Genomic DNA, 17243 nt, shown 5'->3' with positions numbered 1-17243 from the left:
TACACGAAAAACACCCCTTTTCTCCTGTGTTCCAAACCCTAGCAGCCCCTCTCCTCCTCTCTCAAACCTTAGCCCTAAACTTGTGTTCTCGGGGGAGTTTCATGAGGCGAAAAGCAAGGAGAAGGCAGGATTTGTGGCGTTTGGCATCGATGGATCATTCTCACACATTTTTAGGAGTTCATCAACACCTCTCAGGCGAGTTTCATCTTGCCCAATCCTACACCCTTGTTTTTAAACGTTTTAATGTTGTTTTCATGTGATTTGTGAGCCTAACTTGCTAGTTTATGTATAAAAGTTTGATCATATTATTGTATATGAAAGCTTATCTAAAGTGTTTACAACCTTTTTCCACATGTTTTAGAAATGCTAAATCATTTATAGAGGATTGGTAGTCTTTGAGATTTATATATGAAAGCTTTTTTTATATCAAAACCCATAGAGCAGAAAACCTGCAGAAAGTTTTCTGCACCTGAGCGGTCGACCGTGACGGTCGACCGCCGGGCGCGCAGTAGAAACAGGAAACTTCTATTTTCCTACGCGGTTGATCGTGGCAGTCGACCGCTGGGCACACAGATGAGCAGAGACCTTCTGCTCACTACACGGTCCACCGTAGATAATCGGCGGTCGACCGTGAGATCTGTTTGTGCATGTGCACGTCATTTGCGTGCAGTTGTGGCTGGAGAAACACCTAGGTTATATGAGTTTGTTATACACTGAGATTGGTGTACATGAGTTGACTACTGCCATGAAATTAGATTTACTCACCGAGGCATAAGAATAAATGTTATATATGTTGGTTCTGGCATCATTTACATGTTGAAGTCCTTGTGTTGGACTATAAACTATTGAAGTTCTCGTGTTGGACTATAAACTATTGAAGTCCTCGTGTTGGACTATAATCTATTGAAGTCCTCGTGTTGGACTATAAGCTATTAAAGTCCTCGTGTTGGACTATAATCCACTACAGTCCTCGTGTTGGACCTTTTTGTTGGCCTTCTTGTTTTGATGATGTTTAACAAACAATTTATTACTAATGTTGTTTGTCTAGTGTTGTGCATTCCTATGTTTTGTAGACAAACAACGTTGTTGGAGGATGGATGGAATAGCACTTCAACGATGATATCCAATGGAGGTTGGCGGTATGTCGGTGAAGCCTTGCAAATTCAAAGTTAAAGATCAAGTTCAAGCTTCATCCGCATGTGTACCAAGTTGAGCTTCAATGAAGATCAAGATCAAGCTTGGGTATATTTAGTATAGGTTTATATTATGTGTGTTATATACTCTAAGCTCAATATTATATTCACACACACATTTATTAGTTTCTTAGTATATACATATATATAGTTATATACATATACATCTTGGTTTTTAGTTTTATCCACAAACAAAGTTTTTACAAACAAAGTTTTTTTACAAATAAATTCCAAAAATTATGTATACATGCTTGTCTTCTATGTGGATAAGTTGTTTTGGTTTAATTTCATAGATATGAAACAAATATATTTTCATATACATACTCATACGTTTTACTTTCTATTGTATTTGTGAAAATATTGTTTCCTTGGTTTATAGACTTAACAATAATCATATACATCTTTTATTAAGTCTACAAAATCATTTTGTAATGTTTCAAAACATGGTTAAGCTAAAATGTCAAGATTCATATGTTTACATTTTCATGTTTTGGACTATTTTGCAAAATGATGATATTTCTCATTTGGGAAGTCTTTTTAGAAAACCAGTTTTTGTAGCATGTGTATTATCATGTCTACAATCATTCCCCAAAGTTTTACATTTTTCTGAATTTATTTGATATTTTTAAACAGTGTTTTAAAATCAGCTTTGTTTTTCTGGGATGTCAGTTTTCGGTCGACCAGTACGATCGACCGGTCAAATGATCAATTCTCAGTAGTTTTCCAGAGAGTCGTCGGTCGACCGGTACGGTCGACCAAAATTTCGATTTCTATATCGGTCGACCGCGCCGGTCGACCGATGATGGCTCCGCTTGTTTTCTGGATTTTCAAGGTTGTTCGCGGTCGACCGGATTTTCGGGTCGGTCCACCGAATCATTTTTTCGGTCGACCGAATCGTTGTCAGGTCTCCCAACGGCTATTTTTCTAGCCGTTGCAGAACTTCTGTTTTGGGCCTTTTGGTCATTTTGTTTGGATTTTTGGCTGAATTCTTGGGAGGCTATATATACCTCTATTGCATTCAATTCTAAAAAAAAGAGAATGTTTTAAGAAGTTTTAAACAAGGGGTTTTAAACAAGGGTTTAAGCTTGTTTTTGTTTGGTTTAAGTTTGTTTTGGTTTGCTGTTACAAAGAGGAGTTTACAATCAGCTATTGAAGAGTTCATCTTCAACATTTCATCATCCTCTCTTTGTGTTTATAGAGAAGTTTCCTTAACTCTATTTCCTAGCATTTTTACTATTGAATTTCATATCAATTTTTATTGCTAGTTCTTATTGAGTTAAGTTTTATTGAATCTCACTGTTACACACACCCACATTGAGCTTATTGTATCTTTCATACATAGTATAGTTGGGTGGTGAGAGATTGTAACTTTGAGTTGTGCTTTCATTGTGTTCTCATCTATTGTAGAGAACAAATTTATATTTGTTACATTGTGAGTGTTGTAAGGTTTTCGGTGAGCTAGAAACCGAGTGTGTAGTGAGGTTTTCGGTGAGCTAGAAACCGAGTGTGAGGAGTGACGTTGATCGGTGAGCGTTGAAAACCGATACTGTGAGGTGTAAACGTTATTCGGGTGAACGTAGAAAACCCGGTTGATAGTGGATTTCTCCCCGGGAGTGGGGAGCGGAGACGTAGGACGGAAGGTCCGAACTCCGTGATCATATCTTGTGTTTGAGTGTGCTTTGGCGTTTATTTATACTTGTGTTTATAATTCTTGTTGCCATTGTCATTAGCTCATCATTTATATGATCCACTATCTAGTTCATATTGTTTACCCTTGTGTTAGTTTATATTTTTAAGCTATTGTCGTTCATGTGTTGGACCTTTATCTATTGCAGCCCACGAGTCGGGCATATATTTTTGACTTATATCAGGTTATTGATAGTATGATTAGAGATGGAGCTGTCTTTCATTATTGCTCCACACTGTATGTTTTGGATTTGGTATTTATAGGAGTTGTCTTTCATTATTGCTCCATACTGTAGCCTTTGGATTTGGTATTTAGGGATTTACAAACTTGAGACATATGGTATATACATGAGGGTTTCCTTGTTTGGATTATTTCGCTCGACGTACCATGCTCGTGCTGTAAATTTCTTAATATCAAATCTCCATTTATTTTAGAGTAGATGATTGTTTATCTATATGTATTAGCAGCTAGTTTCTTATCCTTTTAGCCCTTCTCCCTAAGGTTGATTGAGATGTTACTCGCTATAGCACTTTGACGCTCGTTGTTTCCCCCCTTTCAGGTAACGAGCCAGGTGCACGGAGAGCCGTAGGTTGATGAAGCTACTCTAGTAGTTATTTATCTATATTATTAATAGTTATGTCAGAACTCCACAGTCTATGTGTTTATGAACATTTGAGTTATCATTTTAGTTTTGTAAATGCGATGTGCCTTAATGTCATTTCATTTGAATTCCTATTGTGAGACAGTTGTATCAGTTCAGATGTTTTCTTCTCAGAGATTTATCCATTCATATCAGTGGTGATGATTTTTCTTCAGAATATCTGTTGTTTAGTATTTCTTTTGTATATTCTCTCTTTCCTGTTTTGTACCTACACCTGTTGTTGATTTTACTAGATAGATAGTAATTGTGATGGTGAAACGTGTTAAAGCACGGTGTAGTGCATGACAGGTTTGACATTCTTGGTTTCACCTTGGACTGCAGCCTTGTTAAAACCAGGGGCGTCACAGGTTTCGATCTTAGCCTACTGAATTAGGTTTGTAATTCAAGAGAACTTTCACATGGTGAGGAAGTTCCTTCGCGAGAAGGAAGAGTGGAGTAGGATTATTTATCCGAACTACTATAAAATCTCGAGTGTTCTGGTTGTGATTATTTATGTGATTATTGCATTGTATATTGTTTTATTATTATTGTTTTATTTCCCTTGCATATTCTGTGATATCTCGGAAAACAATAGGTAATCTGATCCACCCCCTCTAGGCTTGTATCTTAGATCCAACACAAACTTCACAATGCTTGCAACATAAAAATTTTAGTGTGAACCTCGTTATATTCAGTGTGTCTCCTGTTTGACTTTCTCATGTTCTTGTCCTGTTGTTTGCCTCTCCACATAAATGGTTTGCAAATGTATGCGAACTGTGGTTTGTCTCGTTAGCATAGGGTATCATTCACATGACAAACTCCTAACACACTGAAAGGGATGATCCTCATCAACTTTGTGAGCCACACAACCACGCATCCCCAATAGCCAAGACCACCACGCGAAAGCGTAGGGATTCACATTTCACACTCACATGATAGATGAAGGAAAGATCTTGAAGCATCAATGAATGGAAGAGACAAAAATAAAATAAAAATAAAAATAAAAATAAATTATCACAGGAATGGTCCCTAAATGCATTGGCCACAATTTGACCTCTAGCTGACAAAGCACAACGCATTACGCGATGTTCCCATGTAAGCCTTGACATTTGGAGACCATCATCAATGTTTCCTTTCACCATCAATATGGGTGTCATGGTTGTTATCTCTCACTTCCGTTAAAACTTTGGTATTGAATTATATCACGTACTATTTTAATCTCTTTTAACTAGAAGAGGACGAATATGAATTTTCTAACCTAGGACTATGATGTGCGGATTAGTAACACTTTTAAAGGTCTCCACAATGTGGAAGGTAAGCTCCGTGTGCAAACTACAAACGATTTAGAGTAAAATTTTCTACATGACAAGATAATATAAAAAATCGTAAAAATTCTAATAAGATCTATATGTTTTAATGTGACTAGAAATATATGGGCCTAATTGCAACTCAATTTTTAATAACTCATTTATGGAAATGAGATGCTAGGTTATACCCAAAAATTACATTTAACTTATTTATGTATCTGTGGAAGAAAAACTTCAGAATTTTCATACTATTATATAAACTGTATGAATCATTTCTCCTTGTGATGGATATTGAGTTGAATAACTGATAAAAATTATAAGCTTTATCATCATATTCTGTTCTCTTCACATGCGTCAAATTTAAATTGATAGGAAAATTGCGGAATCAAAAAAAGGAATTTTTCTTTTTGTGGGTTCAACATTCACGGAAGTTCCATAATTTTGGGGTATGACTTATATTTGATACACCCTATCACCTCTGCTATTGACAATTTAGAGAGTCCAGTAGCAGTAATTAATTCGTCGACTATGAAAACTAACTATAAAATTTGACCCGTTGCTTATTTCGCTCATGGACAGAGGATTGCATTCGTCAAACTCTGCAGCTGTAAATATGCAACAGAAAATTCCAACAAAGTGTTCCTTTAGTTTTACTTTTATTTTTTGAATATATCAAACAAGATGGATGGACTTCTAGATTTCAAACATTTTTGGTCTCCATCAGACTTGAGTTTAGGCATGAAGTTTGAAATTGTAGTAGCTCTTCCCAATGAATCTGACTGGATCAAAAAGATATGCCAAGTCAAAACATACACGCAAATCCTTGAATAATTCACTCAATTGATACTATATATATATAGATATCAGTCATCAAGCTTATCTTATTTTATCATATATGTTACATTCCTTATATGCATACATAACTAAATTCCTTATTACCTAATTACATTCCTTTCTCTACCCGTCACCTAGTAAAAAATACATGCCACACATTTTGCATTCATGAACGTCTCTATACCTCTCCTTATCACAAATTAAATCATGACCAAATTCACGTCCAAGAATCTCTCGCATGTTCTTTATGCTTAGAAATTGTTCAGATTTCTATATAAACCACCAAATTTTGTCCCAAAGAAACAGAAACCTTAGCTAGAGTTCTTCATCATGGCAATTTCAAACACTCATAGGCTACTACTCTCTGTTCCTTTGTTTCTACTCATTTCTTCTTCATGTTCTTCTTCTCCTTTGCTCGGAGGTCCAATAGACGATAAGTTGAGAAATCACACCAGGATATCGGATTTCAGGGTTATCAACAGGAGGTTTTTGGCTAATTGTGACGATCCAAATCCATACCTAGCGCTCGATATCAGCACAAATTCTCCGTTACCAAATGAAGCAAATGTTACGGTCACAGTCAGCGGAGTTCTTGATCCTGATGAATCTGATTGGATTGCGATGATATCGCCTTCTAAATCGAGGTACGTACACATGTCATTTCAGCTGTTTTGTTCAAGCTTCGGGTTACTGAAATTTGATTTGCGCAACAACAGTGCTAAAGATTGTATACTGAATGGATTTTACTATATTCAAACCGGAGATCTTAGTAATCTGCCTCTTCTCTGCCACTATCCTGTCAAGGTGACTCGAATATTTCTTATGTTATTGTTTTTTTCATTGGAGCAAAAATATATGTTAATTAATAAAACTTACAGCCGATAGTATTTATTTGATGGCCATATACTGGGCTTTAAACATTTTATTTGCTTTAATTTGTTTGCATTTGTATGCCAGTACAATTCTGGCTACGCGTTTTTAAGTAGTTTTGTGACTCTAGTTTAGGTTTAGAAAGAACTTAAACACAGGCCCAATCATTTCAAGGCTGAACATTAAATATGCAGCGGTTTGTCCCTTGATACTATTGGCTAGTATATTGCTGATATGACATATATCCGATCATTAGCTATGGTTGGTTGGATGCTGATGATCAGACTGTAGTTATCTCAACGTGACCACATTAGTGCCCGCAACAACCAACAACACGAGACACACCATATAAGTAATTTGGTATTAACGTCATGTTTCTTCATACTCTTAGTTAGTGTGCAGTTGATGTAATTAGCATATATCTAAACCATTAGTTATCATCTGGGCATCAATGTTCAAGAGCAATCTGTATGTGTGCCACGTTGGTGTACAAGAGGTTGTTATTAACTAATTTTAGTTAGTAAAATTATTACATCATTGTCATGTGAAAAACCTATTATTAACTCCACAAGATCTTTCTCTTTTAAACGCAAGCACTATTCGGAGTAGACAAGTAACAGTACGTACCTTTCTTGTGGAATGCAGGCCCAACACCTGAAGAATGATCCGTCTTACTTAGGCTGCAAGAAAAATGAATGTAGACTGCAGGGAGATGATGACTGTGGAGTGCAAACATGCAATGGATCAGTAACATTTCACATAGTTAACTTCAGAACAGACGTGGAGTTTGTGCTCTTCACTGGTGGCTTTTCTACACCTTGTATTTTGAAAAGATCGGATCCTATTAGCTTCGCTAATCCTTCGATGCCATTGTACGGTCACATGTCGAGTATTGATTCAACAGCAACATCGGTAAATATTTCAGCCTTTTTAATGTTTCAGTATTCAAATTTAAGGGTGTGTTTGGCAACTTCTCAAAATAGGGTCGGGCCTAATTCTGGTCACATTCTTGGGGAAAATGGGTTTGGATAACACTAGGTTAAAATTGGCCTAGTTTTTCTAAGACCAAATATGGGCTTTTAAAACTGGTTTTTGTTTTGGACTAACCCCAGTCCGAAATAGAACTGGTTTAGTTTAAAACAAGGCCATGATTGTAGCTGACGCAGTTTTTAGGTGATTCCAGATTGCCAAACACAGTGTATTTGGCAACTCATGTAAATTGGACCACATGTGATCCATAAACTGGTTCTGGGCTGAACTGATTTAGTTGTGGACTAACTACCTCCATTCCTCAACTAAACCAATTTAGATTCCCAAAATTGAACTAAAGTAAACTGGGCCGCTTCTAGCGCTGTTTTTACCAATTAACAAATCACTATACTATAAAATGAGACTAGGTTCAAACATAGCCCGGTTTTAGGGAGCTATCAAACACGCCCTAAAAGCTGTCAAATTCTAAATCGAATGTGACGATAATCTTTTCTTTGTTTTTTTGATGTACTTTTAGATGAGACTGACATGGGTTAGCGGCGACGAAAGCCCACAACAAGTTCAATATGGAAATCAAAAATTTGCAACTTCTAATGTTACAACATTTACGCAAGATGATATGTGCAGTAAGTTATTCCTCATAAACACGTAGAAATTTCTTTTCTTTTTCTTTTATTTACCCCCTCTTTGGAGAGAACTTTTGGGTCATGAATACTAGTATTAGACCTTTATTTTTGTTGCTTAGAAATTTGTTTTCTTTTTATTTTATTTATCCTCCCTTCGGAGAGAACTTTTGGGTCATGAATACCAGTAGACCTTTATTTTTGTTGAGATTTTATCTTTTATTATGTCTATTTCACAATTATTAGGTGTTTATCTGGTTTTGATGGATGCAAATTTTGATCCGATCCGACCTGTTACTAATGGGTGCGGGTCAAGGTATAGGAGTTTGCATCAGAAAGGGGTCGACCCAAACTATTCATTTACATTCTAATTGCATATTGGCCCCTTCATCCTTAATTGTATCCTTAATTACAAATTAGTCCTTTAAATTTCAGTATTTGCTCATTAGCCCTTCAAATCTTCATTTGTGATGCAATTTCGTCCCTCTTGTTAGGTAATGTGATATATAAGGGTGAAATTCTGTCTACTTGAACGGAGTGTAGTAGTTTCTCCATTAGACCCTCACTCATAATTATCACTCTCATTAACACTTGATCAATCCGTTTCTCAATGGGTTTATACCAACAAAGTTAACCCATCTAGAGTTAGGAAAACTAATAGTAATTCAAACACAAGGACGAAATTGCACGAAAAATGAATATTTTAGGGACTAATGAGCAAATACTTGGTTTGAGGGACAAATGTGCAATTTAATTAGGATGATATAAGGGACTAACATACAATTAATCCTCCATTTGTTTATCGGATTATAATGTGCGCCCTAAATGACCCGTTTAAAGTTTAAACCCCATTTTTATGGGTAAACGGGTAACCCGAGAGAGCCCCTCTTACCCCTTTCCAAGCTTTGCTTGATCACACGCCGTCGAGGTTAGCGATTGGGCTGTGATCTCTCTGAAACATTTAATCATAGCGGATGGATTTGGGGTTTCCACTGAAGCAGGAAAACACGAGCTTTTTTGGGTGAGTTTGGAGTAGGGGTGGAAACGAATGGAATTGAATGCGCTTTTACTTATATTTATTTGAAATTTTCAAATCCGAATTCGAATCTCTCTCTCTCTCTGGTTTTCTTCAAATTCCAACTCAAATACTTGATATTTGATAAATATTCATAAATAAATATCAAATATTAAAGTATATTCAATTTATCAAAGAATTTGATTTTTAAATAGCATTTAAATTTAAGGTCGAATTTTTTTCAAATTATATATATATATATATATTCTCTCTCTCTGGTTTTCTTCAAATTCCAACTCAAATACTTGATATTTGATAAATATTCATAAATAAATATCAAATATTAAAGTATATTCAATTTATCAAAGAATTTGATTTTTAAATAGCATTTAAATTTAAGGTCGAATTTTTTTCAAATTATATATATATATATATATATATATATATCTGAAGATATACAACAAATTTTGATTTGAAAGAATTTGGTAAATTTTCATTTGAAACATGAACAAGAAAAAATTCATAATAAACAAAACAACAAAAAAAAATCAAAATATCAAACCAAATTCAAGTTTTTCGTGGTTGTGGATGAAGCTTGAACTTGTACTTGACTTGAAATGTAAAGCTTCATTCTGATATTCCTCCAACCTCTAAGATATCATCATTAAGCTCAATCCAACCAACCTCCAACAGGAGGATCTTTGTGTAGATTTCCTAACAAGCTAATACAAAACACTTGATAAACCGATGTTAGTAATTGTTTGTTAATCATCAAAACTAGATTAGATAGTAGGCTCATAAACATGAGACTTAACAGGGAAGTGTCAGTCTCGAGGTTCGAGTTCGATTCAAGTTGCATCCACATCTTGATGTATAGGGCACAGTCTGGTATGAAGAGCTGATGAGTTCTCATAGTAACCAACTATTCCGTCTTAGGAGGTTGTGCTAGAGAGACTGCTAGTGCCGCCAGTTCATCTGCGTAATTGTTTTGGAGGCGCAGGATGTACTTGATGAAGAAGTCTTCTAATGATTTCGTCATCTCAACAACCGCTTTATGATATAGAATCAAGTCTTAATTCTTGACTTTATATTCTCCTCGAACTTAATAGATTATCAGTTAGGAATCACCAAAGTCTTCAAGGTACTCCACCCCCAGCTCTTTGGCAAAACTGAGTCTAATAAGAAGCGCATTATATTCGGCCACATTATTAGCGTATGGCCCGATCAGTGAATAGGCTCGAGGTATCACATGTTTCTCTGGGGAAACTAGGATAACTCTGACTCCTGAAGTTATCTTTGAACGTCCAGGAGTGTTTGCCACATGAGTAACTTGGGACGCACCGTCAAAATGTAGCTGCCACACCTATTGATGAGAGGTAATATTGACTTTGTGAGTTTCATTCGGCAAATCTTCATATAGTTCAGCTTTATCTTTTATAGGGTGAACCGCTAGAAGATCACAAATTGTCTGCCCTTTGACCGACTTTTGTTGTTTAAAGTGAATATCGTACTGTGATAGAAGCAAAGCCCATCTCGCTAACCGCCATTTCATAGAAGTCGGTTATGTCATGAACTCCTGAATTGGATTATCATTGGAAATGACATAAATTGTTTGTCCAACCAAATAGTATTGCATCTTTTGAATTACAAACATCAGGGCAAGGCACTCCTTCTCAATCATCGGATATCAAGATTCAACACCTACTAATGTTCTGCTAAAATAATAAACTACCTTCTTGTGACCATTATCATTGTCTTGTGCTAGTAGAGCACTTAACGAGCGGTCCATCACCTTAATGTAAATCAGGAATGGTTCTTTTAAGTCTCTCAAAGTTAGTAAATGAAACCTTACTAAAAGTGCAAATTGATTGAAAATATACGTGTAATAGTATAATTTATAAGCGACCAAATTTAAACAAATATTTAATAAGCGAAAGAATTGAATATACATTTTATATATATATATATATATATATATATATATTTTGATCATTTTTTTTTGAAAATTGATTGAAAATTCTTTTAAGTCTCTCAAAGTTAGTAAATGAAACCTCTTAGAAAATTGATTGAAAATTCTTTTAAGTCTCTCAAAGTTAGTAAATGAAACCTTACTAAAAGTGCAAATTGATTGAAAATATACGTGTAATAGTATAATTTATAAGCGACCAAATTTAAACAAATATTTAATAAGCGAAAGAATTGAATATACATTTGGTTATATTCTATTCGTTTATGAATTCAAATACTAAGCATTGTCTGTTTAGTGTTAAATGAAATACTGAATCGAACATGATCGAATAGTATCTAAAACTATTAACTGAGCTATTTGGGTTTCAGGTCAGGTTGTGAGTCCCTATTAATTCTTTGGGGTCCCGTGAGTGTCAGTTTATGTTTTTTGTTTTTGTTTTCCTTTTTTTTTTAAGGTTTTGGTTTGATCAAATTTTAAAATTTCTTGTCAAGATTGGATTATTTCTAGCCAATGATTTTTCTTAGCTTATTTCTTCCTGAAGATAAATTTTGAGGGAGAGAGATTGCAAATGCCTGCCGAAAACTAGAATTTGTTTTCTCTATTTCTTGTATGTTTGAACTTCTTTATTTTGCGCAATCTTTGTAGGTGGTGATTTGGCTAGTCCAGCAAAGGATTTCGGATGGCATAATCCTGGATACATTCATTCAGCTATTATGTCTGGGCTTCAACCATCTCAATCCTACACGTACAGATACGGAAGGTAACTTTCTTATTAAATATCAGTATTATATATTTATATATGCCCAACCAAACTTATGCTTCTGGTCTATTGAATATAGAGAATGTGACTTTTTTTTAATACATGATTTGCATTTCAACTTTCAATTGATGTAATATTTACAAAACTTTCCCTTTTTGCTTTATGAATGACTAGCTATTCTAGCTTATAGAAATTATACCTAGCACGGGTAGCACAGGTGGCTTGGCGACGCATTGGTACTACTGCCAACCCGTTAAGTTCTTGGTTCGATCCCGTCTACCTAACTTAGTGTGGGAATGGGAGGTAGCACCCACACACCCAGGAGTTTACTTGGCAAGGGTCGGGGATCAAACTCGGGCTATGGCCTCGGGATTCTCATGCCTTGCCAAGGTTTCCCTTGTATCTTTAATTTTTTTTAAAAAGGCCTTAAAGAAAAAATATATGCTCTTGGCAATTTAAAAGGGAAGAATGCAATAAGAAACAAAAACAAAATAAGTAAGCTTAATGAGTACTGATTTTTGTTATGTTGCTCAGTATTTGTGAACTTGTTAATGTTCACCTGTCAGATAAGTTATATGTAATTAGACTTTAACATAGTTCACTAATGAAGATCTCCCTTTTGAACAGTGATTCTGTCGGTTGGAGCGATCAAGTTGAGTTCAGAACTCCACCTGCGTCAGGATCTGATGAGTTACACTTTCTTACTTATGGTGACATGGGAAAAGCTCCTCTAGACGCATCTGCAGAGCATTATATCCAGGTAAATTTGTATGACAACTTGCAAAGAAAAAAAAAACCTAATAATGACATGAGACATGAAAATATCTTTGGAAGAATCAAATACAGTGAAGAATCTGAGAAGTGTCAAAATTTTGAACTATATTATTATGATGGATAGCATGTTGTTTCTACATTTTAGAGGTACCAGTAGAAGGAAATAAGATACAATTCATCATCCAACTGCATGTACGTAATTTTCATTGGAGTGCATTTAGTCTTTTATTAATTCTAAGGTTTTTAAACTGAATCGATCCATATGCATTTCTCTCTTGAGATACTTGAACATGCATTTCTCTCTAAAGCTTCTTGAACTCATGCACACTCTCCATTTTGGACTAATGAGGATTAGCGTTCTGGACGCTGAAATTATATATGTCTGTGTACATGTATACTTTTCTTGGAATCTTAGTAAAATAAGTCATGTTTCTGTTTTCAGGGGTTAAAGTGAATCATCCACATACTCTTTACCTGGCCATTCTAGTTTCCTTTAATTCACATAATATATTATGTAATGAGGAAAGCGAGAAAAAAAATCTTCGTTACCATTATTTTCACTCATTGCCATGTTACAGCCTGGATCATTATCAGTGATTAGAGCAATGACCGAAGATATTTCATCAGGGAAGTATGATTCAATTTTTCATATTGGGGACATAAGCTATGCCACTGGTTTCTTGGTAGAATGGGACTACTTCCTCAGTTTGATCACTCCATTGGCTAGCCATGTCAGCTACATGACCGCCATAGGTAACCATGAGAGGTAAGAACTTCTTTTGTTTTGTTGTTAAAGGAAATATTGTAAAATTTTGAGTAAATTACAAGAAGTCCCCTTCATCTTTAACTTGTTATAAAAATTTACAGAAAAAAGTTCGATAAAAAAAATCCCCTCATGTATGATCGTTAACGAGATCTTTGGTTTTGTAATCGATTTTTTATCTTCAGATGCTTGGGCAGATGTTTCCACTTATGCATGCACAATTTTGAGAGATGAAAGGAAGAAAATAGGGAACAGATAGGTCTTGGTTAAAATGGAAAAAAAGTATTCCGAACGGAGACGTCTTTAACATCTGTCCAACTGTACTCTACTATAAAACCAATGGTTTCATTAATGATCTTAGTTTTTTAGTTGAATTTTTTAGATGAGGGAGTTAATTTTAATTTTATTTTATTTTTTTGAAAATAAGGAATATAGGGGGTTTTTTCTTTTTGTAATTACCCTAATTAAGCTAAGTTATTTAATGTAAACAATTTGTAGGGATTATGAAGGATCAGGATCAGTATACATAACACCAGATTCTGGCGGAGAATGTGGAGTAGCTTATGAAACTTATTTCCCAATGCCTACAAGTGCTAAAGATAAGCCATGGTACTCAATTGAACAAGCGAGCGTTCATTTTACTGTCATCTCCACTGAACATGAGTGGACTAATAATTCTGAGCAAGTAAGTCCTCAGCTTTTAATCATGTACTTTTTCCTTTTTAAATTTCTTTTTTATATTGAATCCTCAAGAGTAATTGGTTTAGTAAACTCATCAAGAATTACTCATTTTTCCCCTAATATCCAATCAGTATGAGTGGATCAAAAAGGACTTGGCGTCTGTTGATAGAGGAAGAACGCCTTGGGTAATCTTCATGGGGTAAGACGGCAAAATCCCTTCTGGAGTTTTATCATTTGCGCGTGTATTTCTGTTACAGGGGAATATCACATCACAAGATATAAAATCCCCACAAATACTAGCATCAGGATCAGAACTAAATCAGATTAGTTCTGGACCAGCCGGAAACGCAACCTAATCAAAATTGGTTGCCAGTCTTTATGTTTTGCTAAACTAGGACTATTCCTGGACCAATAATTTTTCCGTTTAATCTGTTTAACTCAGTTTGCCAACTATTAGGGTCACTGGCAACTTGTGAACTAATCCACATTAGTTTTGGACCAGCCAAACTCGGATTATTCATGGCCCGATTACTGTTCCACTTAATCTAGTTCACTCAGTATGACAATGTAATAGGAGAACAACAGCGGGAGATGAAAGACAAATCAAATACTGAGTTAATAACAAGAGGATATGAAACTGGAAACTACAATTTTCTACGTTCTCTGCGCTTTTACCTGCGGGATATCCTATTTATACACAAATATTCTCTTAATGACAGATACAAAATTGACTCTTAGAATTCTAAAATGACTATTTATTTTCTAGCCTTGGCTGATGACAATAAATAATAAAAATTAGAAATGGACACATTACTAAATTTAGCAATTTCAGTGTGCAACAACTCTTGTCTCAGATGTTATCTACGTAATGTTTTTTTCTCTATAGGATCATAGATTTTCTGGATTACTACTTTAATGTACTTGAATACATTAGAGATCCTATCATTTCCTATTAATCATTCTCATTTTATCATTAAATGATTTAATTTCTGCTAGCTTTTAACTAGTTATAACTTAACCATTATTGTCACAGGCACAGACCCATGTACTCTTCCGTTAGTAGTATACCTCCAAGTACAGATTCAAGGTTTGTCAAATCCATTGAGCCACTTTTGATGGAGTACAAGGTAATTCTCAATATTAAGAATTATTAATATTTGTTCTTGATGTACTACCAACCTAGCTATTACAATTCTCAAATTTGACTTCAGTAGATCATGAAGCTGTTTTATGCAGTACTGTCCAAGTACCCTTTACCTGAAGTTTTTGCACCATCAAGTGGTTATTTGAAATACTATATAAGTTTGAAATTCTATGAGATCTAGATGAAACCTTATAGTGAACATTAAAGACATATTTTCTTGCAGTATGCTAGAATACCTTAGTGTTATACAGCATGTGCTAGAATATTTTACAGTGTTTAATAACTTAATTAGCTCATGTAATATGTGATATGTAGCTGGTGCCATTGCAAGGTTTCCCTCACTTTGAGAAGGAATTAACATGTTTTATATTGACTATTTTTGCAAAAAAAAAATTTCCCTAAAATGTGTATAACACAGCCATGTATACTAGTGAGAAAATAAATCAAACTCGTATCATTTATGTGTCATGTCTATTACCTTTAATATAACTTATATCATTTATTTGAGATGTGTTTTACCTTTAATATGTCTTGGTTATTTCGTTGGCATGAGCATATAAATATTTATTTGCCACAAATTATTGCTAAATGCTATTTATACATACAAATTAAAGAAAGATCTACACTTCGACTTTTATCCACTTGATCTAATTTTGAACGCTTCACTAATATGCTGAGGATGGTAAATAGAGGTGATTAAATTGACATTCTTATTGACATTTTTGTTGTTTCCTTGTTGATTTAGGTTGATTTGGTTTTGTTTGGCCATGTTCATAACTATGAAAGAACCTGTGCCATTTACCAAAAAGAATGTAAAGCAATGCCAAAGAAGGGAAAAGACGGTATTGATACTTATGACAACAACAACTATACTGGACCGGTTCATGCAATTATTGGAATGGCTGGATTTTCATTAGACGAGTTTCCAGACGATGTGAGTAACTTATCCTGGTGGCTTAATATTTATTCAAATACATAAAACTCTAGTTAAATACCAACAAAGGGAAGCAAAATAACATATATATGCATTATAATGTTCTTCATGCACTCTTAGTTACTTATCACATCCCAAAAACTTACTATAACTCTTGTGTATATTGTTTAATTTTGAAAATCAGAACATTTGGTTCTCCATAAACAGTTTTAGAGGCTCTCTGTAATCACTCTTATCATGTATATGTATGAAAATGTTTCATTAGTTGGTTGCTCATATTTTTACAGGCAGAGAATTGGAGCATGGTAAGAATTTCTGAATTTGGTTATGTACGTGTGCACGCAACCAGACAAGATATTTTGGCAGAGGTCAGTTTGAAACTTCAATTTATGTTCTTGCTTGCTAACTTCCTTATGTATATTACTTACAAGTTTAAGCATATTTGGAACAATTGTAGATTATGAATTTTTCAAATATATTGTGCCTTTGTTCTTTTGACTAATAGCTTTCACTTTCTTTGTAACTTTCAGTTTGTGAACTCAAATACTACCGAAGTGCAAGATAGATTTCGGTTGGTTAAAGGAGGGACCATGTGAACTCCCTAACGCATATTGGCTATCCTTTTGGATCTTCATGGTGAAAGAGTACAGATAGCAACTTTTTTTTTTTGGTATTTATACAGAATAAACAATATGGAGTGCAGTTGTAATATCCATTGTTTGTAGAAAGCTATCATTTTTTGCCATCAATAAATTTCACGCTCTAGCTTTTTTTTAAAAACTAATGCTCTGCATTCTTTAGTATTTTCATACTTTGTTTTGAGATTGTTAAAGTAAGAGAGAGAGAATCTTGGGTAAATTTCTCTTAAGTTGAATATTGAGTGTGCACATATATTTATACAAGTAGAGAAGGGTGAGGTGTGTTATCACAAGCAATGTGAGACTAAAACCCACTACAATACACTATTATCAACAGCCCCCTTCAAACTCATGTTGGATCAAACAAAGTGAGTTTGCGTACAAGAAACTGGAACCGATGAACAGGTAAGGCCTTTGTGAA

General features: G+C 34.8%; 1 protein-coding gene across 1 annotated transcript; it reads left to right on the top strand.

Annotated features, from left to right (window-relative positions):
* LOC109836731 (nucleotide pyrophosphatase/phosphodiesterase-like) lies at positions 5840-16964 on the top strand. The gene is made up of 13 exons (XM_020404711.1): positions 5840-6305; positions 6378-6465; positions 7177-7443; positions 8039-8147; positions 11774-11888; positions 12516-12648; positions 13241-13428; positions 13924-14110; positions 14238-14305; positions 15140-15233; positions 15996-16184; positions 16472-16552; positions 16715-16964. Exons 1-13 carry the CDS (start codon positions 5992-5994, stop codon positions 16778-16780), a joined length of 1899 nt encoding a protein of 632 aa, XP_020260300.1. The 5' UTR covers positions 5840-5991; the 3' UTR covers positions 16781-16964.

This window comes from Asparagus officinalis, chromosome 4, assembly GCF_001876935.1.
Source record: "Asparagus officinalis chromosome 4, Aspof.V1, whole genome shotgun sequence".
NCBI lineage: Eukaryota > Viridiplantae > Streptophyta > Magnoliopsida > Asparagales > Asparagaceae > Asparagus > Asparagus officinalis.
The sequence above is the reverse complement of the archived record's forward strand: the minus strand, read 5'-3'. Positions and strand labels throughout refer to the sequence as shown.

Excerpts from the sequence above, each read along its gene's own strand:
- LOC109836731 (XM_020404711.1), top strand. The coding sequence starts at position 5,992 with ATGGCAATTTCAAACACTCATAGGCTACTACTCTCTGTTCCTTTGTTT. Across the intron at positions 15,234-15,995 it reads CACTTTTGATGGAGTACAAG|GTTGATTTGGTTTTGTTTGG; the intron begins GTAATTCTCAAT and ends TTGTTGATTTAG. Across the intron at positions 16,553-16,714 it reads GACAAGATATTTTGGCAGAG|TTTGTGAACTCAAATACTAC; the intron begins GTCAGTTTGAAA and ends TGTAACTTTCAG.